The sequence below is a fragment of the Giraffa tippelskirchi genome, chromosome 3 (genome assembly GCF_054371585.1).
Source record: "Giraffa tippelskirchi isolate mGirTip1 chromosome 3, T2T-mGirTip1v1.2.pri, whole genome shotgun sequence".
In the NCBI taxonomy this organism is placed as follows: domain Eukaryota; kingdom Metazoa; phylum Chordata; class Mammalia; order Artiodactyla; family Giraffidae; genus Giraffa; species Giraffa tippelskirchi.
The window spans coordinates 161,834,644-161,849,050 of NC_137277.1; the positions used below are offsets into that span (position 1 = coordinate 161,834,644).

A 14,407-nucleotide genomic window follows, 5' to 3' on the forward strand; every position below is an offset into this window, starting at 1 on the left:
TCCTCCTCTTTAGTTACTAACATAAGCTTGTTGAAATACTTTCTAGCCCCAAGATGGATCCACTCCTGCCTAGGTGCCACATCAGCAAACCAAAATTTAGATCACTTTTGTATCCCTTTAAATGCTCTGCTTGACCAGAAATGCAGTACAATTGTCCCTAGCATCAGTGGGGGATTGAATCTAGGACCTCTGGGGAGACCAAATTCCGTGGATGCTCAAGTCCCTTATAAAAATGGTAGTAGAGTTGGTTCTTTACATCTGGATTCTGCATCACTGAATTCAACAAACCAGGGGTTGAACTTGATCCGCAGTTGGTTGAACCTGTGGTTGCTCAACTCATGGATATGGTGGGCCAACTGTGTGTGTAGTCAGCCGACTCCCAGACAGCAAGCCAACTCTGGGCTCTATACTTATTTCCTTGTTCCTTCTCATTCCAAACAAGGCTTACTATGTGGCCAACAGCTAATTAGATATTTTCTATTTTTCTCTTCCTTGTTGGTTATTATCTATCCTATAGAAGTTTCCTGCCTTTGTCCTATTTTGTGGTTCTTTGAATCTGCTTCAAAAAGTGTTAAAATCTGTATCACTGGCATTGTCTTCTTTAATCATTTTTAACAAGCATTTTATGTCTTTTTAATGGCATTTAAAAATCACATCAACATGGTACATCACCGCTCACATCTTTCTGGGATATAAACTTATTTCATATCTGTACTTTGTTAAGATCTTAAACTACTTTTTCCAATTGCCCATATAAACATCATTACACCTCTGTCAGAACACAAAACCTGCACATTTTAACTTTGTATAATGTTTGTAAATCCATCACTTATGTAGTTCATCAGAGCAATATCAGAACAATATCAAACTCAAATACATTTCAGCAACTTAAATTGTAATTTCAAATTAAAATTTTTTACTTGCCTTTGTTAACTACTCCAAAGGGAAGCTTAGTCTACACTACAGCAAGAGTTTAAAATATCTCTATTGTTTCAGTTATCTCTTGTTGTGTAACAGGTAAAACTTAACTGGATTAAAATAACAATTATTTGACTTATTTGCTCATAATTTGCAATTTGGGTGGAGCTTGATGGATATGACTGGTCCGTATCTCTCTAATACTAATGAGAAAAAAGAGAAGGAAATAGAGGCTACACACAAAGATAAAATCATGGACATAGAGCATGGAGATTTCCTTCACCATGGTGAGTCACCGGTAATTATTTAACTGTCATACAAAAAATACTTTAAAAATAATATTTCAGCCTTAAAAGAACTCCTTGAATCAATATCTAGGTGAACTTCCTGGACTCTAGAAGCACAGTCTGAAAGTATCTGACTCTCCTGGCTTCAGTGTGTTTGTAATTTGTGTTACTTCAAGATCCCTCCCTCCTCATGGCCTCCCCACATCTTTCCAGCTTCACGTCTGCTTTTCTTAGGTCTGATTTTCAAGAAGCTGATTGGACTTAATGTTCTAGGTTGGCAGACACTTGCAAGTTGCCAGATCGTTTGTCCAATCAGCCTTCAGCTTGTGGGCCATTTGGTACAGAAAATAGCCTTTTCTGTGCTACTTGGGCCTGCCTCCCTCAAAGGGGCTGCAGGCTGGACAGTTTCCTTTGAAAGGGGGTGAGGAGATTGTCAGGCACCGTAATTGACAGCTGCCACTTCTAGAACATCTCCCTAGATTCTTCTTCTTGAATTAAACTTCACTTCCCCCTTTCCAAACTAGGTATGTGCTAAGTCACTTCAGTCCGGTGGAGTTTTTGCGACTATACGGGCTGAGCCCGTCAGACTCCTCTGTCCATGGGATTCTCCAAGCAAGAATACTGAAGTGGGTTGCAATGCCCTCCTTCAGGGGATCTTTCCCACCCAGGGACTGAACCTGCCACTCATATCTCCTGCACTGGCAGACAGGTTCTCTACCACTAGCGCCACCGGTGAAGCCCAGGGATACTCTGAAGTATTGGGAGATGCTTAGCAGATGCTGTTCATGCCTCCAGGCCTATATACATCCCACCTCCTCTTCAAGAAAGAATGCTGTTTCCACTTTTGATTGCCTGGAAAACTACTTTTCCTTCAGGAATTGGTTCTAAGGTCATTGCATCTGCTGTCTTTCGTTATCCTTCTTGTAAAAAGAAACAGAATTTTAGGGAAGTCAACTGTCTTTCTGGATTCATGCTCAAGGAGATCTCTGACATAAAACGCTGTGTTATTCTCAATGTGAGAAAAGGAGAGTGACTCTTTCAGAGAAGAGATTCCTATTTACCTAATTCTAGAAATTTGGTAAGTTCGAAGACCACAAAGTTCCTTCAGTTCAGTTCAGTCGCTCAGTCGTGTCTGACTCTTTGCGATCCCATGGACTGCAGCACACCAGGCTTTCCTGTCCATCACCAATTCCCGGAGCTTACTCAAACTCATGTCCATTGAGTCGGTGATGCCATCCAACCATCTTATCCTCTGTCGTCCCCTTCTCCTCCCGCCTTATATCTTTCCCAGCATCAGGGTCTTTGCCAATGAGTCAGTTCTTCGCATCAGGTGGCCAAAGTATTGGAGTTTCAACATCAGTCCTTCCAATGAATATTCACGACTGATTTCCCCAAGTTCCTTAAAGTGAAAGTGAAAGTGAAGTCGCTCAGTCGTGTCCGACTCTTTGCGACCCCATGGACTGAATAGCCTACCACATTCCTCGGTCCACGGTTCCTTAACCAGGGGACAAAGGCAGTGAATCCGCGCATGCTCAGAGCATCGACGCACAATTTCCCCGCCCCCTTCAGGCTCCGCGGGAAGCGGCTTTTCCTGCAACACTCCAGCCAATCCAGCTCCGAGTCCGGCGGAACTGAGTTTCCGCGCCGCAGGTTCCTGCTCGGAAGAGGCGGCCGAGGCGCTTGTGGGGCAGCAGCATGGCGCGGTCGGGGAATAAGGTAGAAAGATAAGTAGGCTTGGGCCTATGTCTGTGCCTGGGGTCCGGAAAAGGTGGTTCGGAAGCAGGAATCATGGGATCACGGCGGTGCCAAGGAGTGAGGAGGGGAGTTCCCGGTGTTGGGCCAATCGAGCGATGCGCTGTGAGAAAAACTGGGCATTTGGAGTCTGAAAAAAGGGAATTTAAGCCTCGCCCACTCCCCACCCCCGCCGCTCCTCAGTCCTTCCGTGCTCACTTTGTCTCCACCTGTCCACATCCTGTCCCCATCCCACTCCGACCTCCCCTCGGTACCTCTCCATCTCCAGCCTGCCTCCAACTCCTCCATTACTTCTGAATCTGGTTTTTAAAAATCTGTGAGGATGGACGTTAGCTATGGTAAGCGCCAATCCCACAGACTCGTAAAACATCAGAGAGGGATCGCAAATGAAATAATTTGAAATGTAAAACATCCTTATTGTTGTTTAGTCGCTAAACCGCGTCTGACTCTTTTGCAACCCCATGGACTGTAGCCCGTCAGGCTTCCCTGGGATTTCCCAGGCAAAAATGCTGGAGTCAGTTGCCATTTCCGTCTCCAGAGGATCTAACCGACCCAGAGATCTCTGAGCCACCTGGGAAGCTCCGTTCTTTTATTCAGTTCAGTTCAGTCGCTCAGTCGTGTCCGACTCTTTGCGACCCCATGAATCGCAGCACGCCAGGCCTCCCTGTCCATCACCAACTCCCAGAGTTTACCCAAACTCATGTCCATCGAGTCGGTGATGCCGTCCAGCCATCTCATCCTCTGTCGTCCCCTTCTCCTCCTGCGTTCTATCATTAACCTCTATAGTAATCGAATATCAAATATTTTGCATTTATTGAAAGCTTACTCTGATGAAGCACTGATCTAAAGGCTTTATTCCTGTCTTATTTAATCTTCACAACAAGCCCAGGAGTTGAAACGTTTTTTCTCCTTTACAGCTGAGAAAAGCAAAGCTTAAAGAAAGTGATTAGCACCAAGGTCACCCAGTCCATAAACAGGAGAATCCGGATTTGAACACAAACTTTCTGCTCTCAGAGCTGTGGAGGATATTTCTGTTGCTAGGAATCGATGATTCTCAGTGACCCAGGTTAATAACGTATGGTGATGAATTTTTTTAAATAGTGTTTTCAGTATAGGCAGAAAGTGGTACTTGTCTCTGAGGGATCACTAGAGGTAGGTGTGTTCGGAGGAGTTGTTCATTCTTCCATCCATCTATAATCTCAAGAACTAGGCCCTTTATTAGGCAACTGGTATACAGATAAGATAGGAGTTGGAGCAGGGGGTCCCTAGTGCCCTCACCTCCCCGTAGGGAAATACTGATTAAAATGTTACAAACATATGCCTCTTACCTCCTTTATTCCTTTCAGCTGCTTATTCATGTTCAGTTGTAATTAGTCTTACAAGATATGATGATCAGAACTGCTCACAGTTTGTCAAATGAGGTCAAATCAGTACAAAGCACAGATGAGACTGTCAGTCAATGTCAGAAAATGTTAACTCTGGAAAAGACTTTAGATCTCATTTAGTCTGCTTAGTCCAACAACTGCTTCCTGCCTCCATGGATTAGCAGTGAAGTTAAGTGACAAGCCTGAGAATGTAGCTATTTGGTAAAAAAGATGGGACTGATTCCAGGTCTCCAGATTGCTAATCTAGTCTTTTTTTTAAAAAAAAACCATTAAACCTGTCTTTTCCTTCCATGAATTTACTACAACATTGAAAATATTTTTTACCATACCATTTAGGACCAAAAATATTTTAGAGGGTGGAATAGGGTAGGTATGGGGAATCTACTACTGTAGCCATGCCATACTGGTGACATTTTACAATCCACCCTGAAATTGTGAGTTGCTGTTTGTTTAGGTCTCCTCCAACCCAATTCAGTTAAATTTTGGATGCCAAATATAGGTCTTTACATGTATCTGTTTTACTTTCAGTTTATGTTTGCCCTATTTCCTTAGTCCCCAATATGCATGATTACTAGCCAATGACTAGAGTCTTTCTTTATTTGGTTTCCTCTCCCTTAAACTCCCCTTGTTCACAGGACTAACTCCTACTCGTTCGTTAGTTCACCCAAGGATCATATCCAGACAGTCTTTCCGCTTCCTTACCTGTCCTCTGTCACTTCCACCAGTCTTGGGTAGATGCCCCTCCTATGTGCTCTCCTAGTGCCCACTGCATACCTCGGCCATGGAATATTGCGCTGGTATCATTCATGTGTCTGTATCCCCTACTAGAATAGATTTGGTGTCTTAATCTTCATTTTAGATTCTCAGTTTTACAAACTGATTCAAATTATTGGAGTATATCATTTTAGCACATACAGATTGTGACAGTCACCCATTGCCACAAAAATGCTTTATAACAAACTATACTCCAAATTAGTGGCTTGCAACAAAAGCATCTGTCCTCATGCCGTGGGTCTGCAGATCAGTTGAATTTTTTGGTTTGATGGATTTGGGGCTGAGCTGGGCTGGACTTAACTCTTGCCTGCAGGTTGTTTTCAGCTCTGCTCCCCATGGGTTTATGCTCAGGCTCAGGCCAAAAGAGCAGCAGCTACCTGGAGCATGCTCCTGTCCTGGCAGGTAAAATACTTTGTAGTTTTCGGAAATAGCAGGACTATTTAAAGTTTCTCCACAGTAAAAATTTATATGTCTTACATCCATTCTCTGCGTTGAACAACGCCCCTCCCTTTATCATGCATGCCCTGAATATCTGAGTGAAATAAGAAAGGACATGTCCTTTGTTTTCTTGTTTTAATGACCATTAATATTTTCTCACACACTCTCTGGGACTTCGTTTCTAGGCAGCAGTGGTGCTGTGTATGGATGTGGGCTTTGCCATGAGTAACTCCTTTCCTGGTGAAGAATCCCCATTTGACCTAGCAAAGAAGGTGATGACCATGTTTGTGCAGCGACAGGTAAGATTCAGAATGGTCTTGAGCTTGTAACTCATGGTTTAACTGTCTATGGCTTCAACTTAGTAATGCAAGATGCCCGCTTCTTTATGTTGTCCACCCTCAGTGTTTGGGGTAATCCAAGGAGTTATTCTTATACATACGTGCAAGTCCAGCTTCCATTAGAACCTGATATTTTTTCTTTTCTCGTTTTGGCTCCTCCACTGGATATTGCAGCTTTTCCGCAACAAGAGGCAGTGTAATGTTTCAACGTTTAACCGCTGTAGCCAGATGACCTGGGTTTGAATCCTTGCTCTGCCATGTCCCTTACTAACCTTGCTATCTTGAATAAGTCTTTCAACTACTCTGTGCCTATTCCATTTACCTTTTCCTGGTTACAAACTACCCTCCCCAAACTTAATGTCTTAAATGACAATTAAAAAAAATCATCCCCTGCGATTTTGTGAGATAACTGGGTGTCTGAGTTGGGTGGTTCTCTCTGAGGCCTCTTGTGTGGGTGCACTCAGCAGTGGCTGGGGCTGAGTCATCCCACGGTTCAGGGGGGCCGTACACATCCATCCGGGATGGCTCACTCCTACGGCTGCTAGTGTTGCCTTCTGGTGGCTGTGTGCTTAGTTGGCACTGTCCTCCAGAACCCTGACACGTTGGCCTCTCCTATAGCTTGGGATGCTCAGTATAGCAGTTGGTTCTGAATATCCAAGACTGGCTATTCTAAGAGACCTGCTTATGTGACTTTTTATGACCTAGCTCTCTAAGTCCCAGAAAGTCATTTCCACTGCCTTCTGTTAGGTCACTTAGCTAGCTCACATTCAGTGGGGGAGAAGGGGGCGGGAATTAGACTCCCCTGTTGTTTTCAAGAGTAGCCTCTAAGTACAGAGAGAGAAGGAATGGATGGAGGCCACTTTGAAGACTCTACGCGGTGCCTCAGCGTCCCATGTGTCAAATAGGGGAAAATAATAGTACCTCTAAGAATAAAGTGCTTAGAACAGTACTTGGCGTGTTGTAAACACTGTATATGTTTTTGTTATTATTACTACGGTTATTCATTTCTGCCCTTTCTACCTGGTCTGACTGCTGCTTTTGCTAAGTCCATGACGCTCTGCTTCATCCACTGCTCCCCCGGACACCTCTGTGCTGCTTCTGGGTGTTGTTGCCTTTTCCGCTTGGAACTAGTACCTCCCACCTGTCATCCTAGAGTTTTTACAAATTCTGATAACCTGAAGCCCTAACCTAATGTCTTAAAGAAGACAAGAATGCTCCTAACCCCATTCTTGGTTATAGTAATTTGTGTTGGTGATATTTAAGTAGCGCTGTTGTGCCCCTGTGTAGTGTGTGTGCATATATATATATATATATATGTATAGTTTTTAAAGAGTAACAGTGCTTCTGGTTATTATTTTTGGCTCTGCCCCTTGCATGGGAGTTGAAGTGAATCTGGAAGGCCAGGAGACAAAACCTGGTGCCACTCCCATGCTGCATGCAATTTTCCTCCCCTCTCCTGACTGAGGTTCGTTGTCAAGCAAGAATACCTTGCCTCAAGATGAATACTTGTGTGGGTTACAGCTAGAACTCTCACTGGCCTGGCCCATGGGTGTGCTGGAAATATTTGAACCCCAGCAGCTGGGACCTTCCCTCCATGTACAACCGGCGGGTTGCAGCTGGAATTGTTAACAGACTGGGGAGTTTAACAGAGCAGAGAGAGATGAAGAATGACAGAATCCCATCCTTTACCCATGCCACATTTTTCTTACTAATGGCTTATGTTAATGAGTAGGCAGGATCAGGTCTGCCTTTGGTGTCATACTATTTCTTGTTTTTTTTATTTCATTATGAATTGCTTCATAAAAGAAGCAGATAACAGAGAATGATATAATGGAAAGCTGTTTTCCCATTGTCTAGAGCTATATAGCCCTAAAGTTATATACTATTTGTTTGATTTTTTTCTTTTCTTCCTTAAAAGAATGTTAGTTTAAGGCCTCCTGTGTGTCCCCTCCCAACACTTTTCTTTCCTCTTCCTCCCCTCCTTTCCTCAGAATTTTCATAGTTATTACTGTGCATATTTTATACTTTGGATCTAAGTGTATTTGTAAATAATATTTAGTATTGTATGAAGCTCTCAAAAGTATATGTAATGAGATTATGCAGTACATATAGTTCCACAAGTTACTTTTTCTCAACCTTACATTTTTTGAGATTTATTCATGTTAGTAAACACTGAACAAATTCATTTTTTTTAAACTAGGGTGTAATATTCCATTGTATATATATTTTGCAGTGTGTTTTTGCATTCTTCAGTTGATTGTTAGTTTTCAGTTTTGCCCTGTTATAAATACAGTGCTGAAGTGAACTTGAACTTTCTTGTCCCTTGTCTCCTGGCGTACATGTGCAAGGGCTTCTCTACAGTATAATATACCTACAGGTGAAATTGCTGGGATGTAGAACATAAACCAGTAATTTTCTTTTAATCTCTGGAAAATGTCAACCAGGGATAGTCATTCCAGAAAGACAGACTAAAATCTTTTCAAATCATCTGTAATTAGTTTTCACCGAGAATGAGAGTCTGATTTGGGTGGAAGCACATCAAAGAAATTCATCAAAAGCAGTTAGTGCCCACCCATTCCTCCACCACAAAGTGTGCTGAAAGGATGGGACCTTTAGTCAATGAAGAAATCCGCTTAGAACCTAGGAATTGTTGTTGCCCATCAATCCCAGGGGCCAGTTATCCCAGTATCCAGTTGTTGCCAACAGCCCCAGGGGCCTGCCAAGGGGAAATATGGTTGTCTTGCTCCCAGAAGGTTAACTATCTAATGGCTTGCAGGTGGTATCGTATGATTTGCAGCCTTCTCACGTACTTCTCTAGGTGTTTGCTGAGAGCAAAGATGAAGTTGCGTTAGTCCTTTTTGGTACCAATGGCACTGAAAACGCCCTTGCTGGTGAGGATCAGTATCAGAACATCACCGTGCACAGACACCTGATGCTCCCGGATTTTGACCTGCTGGAGGACATTGAAAGCAAAATCCAACCAGGTTCTCAACAAGCTGACTGTATCCTTTTTTTAGCCAGAGAAGACTCGGAAGAAATTTCCTTTAATCTGGGGAATTGTCATCTAGTTCAGTGAGGTTCTTTAAGAGTCCTTTCTCTGAGTATATGGACATTTTTGGCGCTGAGGACATCATGGATGTAATGCGCATTAGGACTTAATGTGAAATTAGTTACACATTAATTGGTTGGGTGGGTGCACTCCAAGCCCATTAATTGGTTGGGTGGGTGGACTTTTAATTACACATTGAAAGGTTGGGTTTGGTGCCTGGACTTCAAGGCCTCCAGTCACCTGCTCCTTCTCTGCCCTAGTGACACTGAGAGGATGGGAAGTAGCAGAAGGGTGTGTGTGTGTTGACCGTGTGCAGAAGCCATGGTGGTGGCAATAGTTAGAAATGTGTGGATGTAATGCTACAAAGGGTAAAGCATTAGCGTTCTCCTAGCCTTCCTGCATAGAGGATATTTGTATGCCAAAAATCAGACTGATGCCCCAACTGTGAGACTTAACAATTTCTTCCACAAGTGTCCTGATTTTAAGCAGTTCCTCTAATTTTTTTAAACAGTGGTGCCATCTCTGGTCACTGGGAGATGCTGCTGTGCTGGGAGTGACTTACAGATGCTACATTATGGCTCACTTCATGTGTAAGAATGGGCTGTAATCACAGAAGATGAGTTCTAGATTCGGTAAAATGGCATCATAGTTTTTCGTTAAATGAGTGGAATATGTGAGATTACCTTTCGGCTTACTTCATTTTTCCTGGTTATATGTTTTAGGGAGTCTACTTTGATTTTTAATATATACATGGATATACGTTAGTGAAATAAACTTGGAAGAAGGGCACTTGGGCAAGAACTTTAAAATCATCACACAGTCAGCCCAGTGTCCACAGTTTCCAGCACTGGGTCTCACTGGGGAAAAGTTGCATTGTGGGGAGATAAAGGGACTGTTTGGTGTTATCTTCTGCCCTTAACCGGCTGAGTCCTGGATGCCCTCATCGTCTGCATGGATTTGATTCAAAAAGAAACTGTGTAAGTATCTCAGCTGAAGAGAGTTGGAAATGAACTTCTTAGTGTGAAATCAGACTGTTTGGAAAATGAACCTTTGCACGGTTGTAGTTGTAGTACCCTGCAAATCCAGGGATTGAACCCAGGTCTCCTACATTGCAGGTGGATTCTTTACCTTCTGAGCCACCAGGGAAGCCGGGAGAGTTCCTTGTTTATATTCTACCTTCTGAAGGCTGGAAGGGGATCCTTTTTTATCATAGTGACCACACCTTCAACTGAGGTAGTTAAAGTTCGGAAATCAGAGACCTTATATTTCCATAATGCTCAGAAATTTTGCCTAAGACGTTTAAAGTGTGAGTCACAACTGGGTTGATTATGTGTTTAGTAAGAACTTAGCTGAGCATCAACAGCACGTGGACTTCTTGAGTGTAATCACACTGTTAAACTGGAGTTAATTGATTCCTTACCCTTTTTTTGCTCAGTGACCAAGTACATTTGAATTTGTAGGAAATGATTCAGAAGCATGATTTGTTAATGTGCTGACTGTCTTCTAGAGGAAAGAAGTTTGAGAAGAGGCATATTGAAGTGTTCACTGACCTCAGCAGCCCGTTCAGCAGAGATCAGCTGGATATTATAATTTATAACCTGAAGAAATCTGGCATCTCCCTGCAGTTCTTGTAAGACCATACGAATAATAATTGTGAACAGCTCTTGTGCCCTCATGAAGCAGTGATAGGACCCCTTCATAGAGCACTTGGTTCTCAGGAGTCCTCTCTGCTCTTGAGTCAGAATCTGCCACATCAATAACTTCAGCCAGCACTCATTGATTACTCTCTGTTTTCCAGTAACTCTTCTGAGATTTGATGATAAAGGGATGAAAGTCACAGTGAAACATGGAAATTTAGCTCTATAGCAGATGTTTGCTTGTGCTGTTCTTAGACTCAAAGAACGGAGGAATTAGAGAAATCTATTAAGATCATTCAGTTCATCCCCTGCCTGCATAGAAGACTTTACCCAACAGTTAACCAGATTGGTAGTGTCTTCTCTTAAATGTCATAGAGAACTGTGTCTTAAAGACAGTAGATGTTTGTAGGATAGAGAGGAATGTCAACTTGGGAACCATTTTAAACACATGTGCTTATTTTTAACTCTTTTTCAGATCTGAAGGATACATACACATTTGTAAAATGTAATTTGCTGTGTGTATTTACAGATGAGGTAACAAACTTAGGGGGAAAATATATTTCACAATTTGCTAGGGAGAGAGTCCTTCCTCTCTCACTAACTTGAATTTCCCCTCCAGGTACTTTCTTTATTTTATATCTCTTACAGAAAGTTCTTTTCACTACATTAATCCTTCCTGCTCCATCTAAAACCTGTTTTTCCTTGTCCTATTTTTTGGTAAAACCAGAGTGATAGTATAGAATGTTGAATGATTAGTCTTCTGAGGACACTCATTTTTCAGATTGAGAGCTCTACCAGGAAGCCTCCAGCTCCACGTGGCAAGCCCACGGCTTCTCTAAAATGTCTGCCGTGGGAACTAAGAACCTCTGTTGCATGTATGTACTTCTTAAGACTGCTGAGGGGCATCTCCTTTCTGTAGAACTGTAGAAAAATCGTTCAGAATAAGCCATCAAGCTGATACTTGTTAAGATGGTACTTCAGAGAAATTAAGTGCTTTTTAAGTGATTCTTCTTACTGAGTCGAGGTTTTCTCAGCACTTCAAAAGCCCAGCATGGTTTCTCTTCCCTGCTCATAATCTCAGATGTCTTTACATCCTTCACATATCCTGTACTCCTGTCAGTGTCACTGGAAAGGGCTACTTTTCCTTTTGTGTGAGCAATACTGTAAAGCAAGCTGAGACAGAACAGAGCCTTTTCTTCCACTGGCTTGGTATTTGACTGGTTGTTTATAAAATGCTGATTGGCAAACCTGTAGCATCCCAAGTAGAGTTTTGGGTTTTCTTGTTTGGTGTCTCCCATGTATGATTGATTCTTCTAGTTGGACCAGACCTTCCTGACCCTTTATTTTCATCATCCCTTCTTCCTGGTTGATGCTCTGGAAGCAGCAATAGTCTCATGCAAACATGATGTGCCATATCCTGCTCCCTGGAAGCTCTTTTTTCATATAATGCAGGACATACACATCTGTCATGCAAACAATATGTAGAAAAAAATGTAAATGGGAAGCTCTGTTTTAATGATGGCAAATAAAATGATAAAGGAATCACCTTAAAAATCCACATGGGGTGACTAACAGATAACGTTGAGTAAACTGAAGAAGTCGTTTGGGTTTCCAGGGACAAAGTGGGGTGACATGCTACAGTGGAAAGAACCTTGCTCTTTCAGTCAGATGACCAGGTCTTTGCTCCATCACTTATTAGCTATGCGGCTTTGGCTCAATTATTTTATATCTGTATATTCCATTTCTTTTCAGAAGATGAAGATAGAAATCTCTGTCTACCTATAATATAAAGATGAAATGAGATTGTTTATGTGAAAGCATTTATAAAGTATCATATAGATTATTATCATAAAACGTGTTTCGTTGGTTTACTTTTCAATTAATATATTGATTATTGACTATTCCCATGACTGTTGATCCCAATCTAGTTTTAGTCTCATTTCAGTCAAACAACTGGAGTGAAGCAAGAACAAAATTGGTTTTACTTATTTCTAGCAATTAACTGATTTCTGTTATAAGAATTTTATATCTAAATAATGATGATAACGTTTGCATTATAAGTATTTTAATACTTTACCTTACTGATCTTTATAATAACCTTGAGAAATCATTAATGGGCATTTTTTGTTATTTTTGTCTGCCTAGAATGTCACCCAGCTTTTTTCTAGGAAGCATTTCTTCCTACTCTTTAACCTTGTGGCTTAAATGAAAGCTGACTTCTAGATCTGGCCCTCAGGTTACCACTGATTCCTGGTTTTTATTTTTTTTGAATTGGAGAGTAGAGGGTTGGTAGTGGAATTGGGCTTTATGAGCTTGAGGGTGTTCAGAAGCAATGTGGAGGAGAGAGCAGAGCCAGCATAAAGGCAAATGAAGATGAAATATGGAGAAAGAGTGAAAGAGTCACAGAATCCTTGTGGTGTTTGAGACTCTGGATCTAGTCGTCCTAAGGCCATGTGCAACCTTGCCATTTCAATTATTTTGTTATGTAAGCCAACAAATTTCCCCCATAAAATCCAAACTAAAGAGGCTTCAGTTAGTTGAAACTGGCAAGAGTACTGGCTGAGGAAGCTGAGTGCTGTTTGACAGCTGAGAAATGTGAAGCTCAGAGAAGTTGACTGACATGCCCATATTCTCGTAGCTAGTGAGTGACAGTCACAGAATTGGAACCCAGTTTATTATTTGGCTTCAGAACTTGTCTTCTTAACTACTGCTGATCTTTTCTTGATAGTTTGCCTTTCCCAATTGGCAAGCAAGGTGGAACTGGGGACAGAGGAGATGGCAGCTTGCCCTCAGACCACCACAGGCCTTCCTTTCCTCCAAAAGGAATCACCGAACAGCAAAAAGAAGGTATTCAGATGGTGAAAAAGGTGATGATATCTTTAGAAGGTGAAGATGGGCTGGAGGAAATTTATTCCTTTAGGTAAGAAGTGAAAATATTGTCTACAAATTTCAGTTGTAAGCGTATTCATTTCTCTTTTGATCAGAGAGCTCTCTAACGCTTTTCCTTTTCTGAGCCATTCTTGAATTAGTAGTTATAATAACACTTTAATCAATACTCTGGTTTTTATTAAAGAAATGGTATGCTGCTGCTGCTGCTAAGTTGCTTCAGTCGTGTCCGACTCTGTGCGACCCCATAGACGGCAGCCCACCAGGCTCCACTGTCCCTGGGATTCTCCAGGCAAGAACACTGGAGTGGGTTGCCATTTCCTTCTCCAGTGCATGAAAGGGAAAAGTGAAAGTGAAGTCGCCCAGTCCATGGACTGCAGCCTACCAGGCTCCTCTGTCCATGGGCGTTTCCAGGCAAGAGTACTGGAGTAGGGTGCCATTGCCTTCTCCGAAGAAATGGTATACCAGCCTCTAATCCCTTTCTTTTAAGTTTGCATGGTTGGCACAAGGTTTCTCCTTTATTTCCAGGACTGTCAGAGGTTGGAAATATATAGATATAATGAAAGATTTAATAAGTCAAATGATAGAAGATGAGATGGTAGATTTTTTCTTTATGCCAAGCTTGGGGTACATTTCTCAGGCCCTTCCTTGTCATACACCTAAAAAATATTCTTAATTATAAAAGTGATATCAGATCTGAGATAATACTCAGTATCCTCTTGTCCTCTGATTTAGGTTTTGGAGGCAGTATACTATAATATAGTAATTTTTTGCTAATTATTTATTTTTAGCTCTTTGTGCTGTGCAGTGTGTATCCCAGCCAGGGTTCAAACCCATGCCCCCTGCCGTGGAAGTGCAGTGTCTTAACCACTAGACTGCCAGGGAAGTCCCTATATATAATAGAGTGATTTTTTTTTTTTTTAAAGGCTTTTGTCACAAAATA

General features: G+C 41.9%; 1 protein-coding gene across 10 annotated transcripts in view; it reads left to right on the plus strand.

The window, feature by feature from the left end:
- The first annotated feature begins 2,823 nt into the window (after nt 1-2,823).
- The window catches only part of XRCC5 (X-ray repair cross complementing 5), an 81,300-nt gene continuing 69,716 nt past the window's right edge, over nt 2,824-14,407 (plus strand). For 2 of the 10 annotated variants that reach the window (XM_081578206.1, XM_081578205.1), the window contains exons 1-6: nt 2,824-2,921; nt 5,740-5,853; nt 8,711-8,894; nt 9,870-9,918; nt 10,449-10,571; nt 13,307-13,498. In XM_081578206.1, the coding sequence (XP_081434332.1) occupies nt 2,901-2,921; nt 5,740-5,853; nt 8,711-8,894; nt 9,870-9,918; nt 10,449-10,571; nt 13,307-13,498 (683 nt within the window). In that variant the 5' untranslated portion in view covers nt 2,824-2,900. Of the gene's footprint in view, nt 3,296-3,867; nt 4,024-5,739; nt 5,854-8,710; nt 9,574-9,663; nt 9,919-10,448; nt 10,572-13,306; nt 13,499-14,407 lie in introns of those variants that run through there. The other 8 variants (XM_081578212.1, XM_081578211.1, XM_081578207.1 and 5 more) reach the window with 7 other exon arrangements.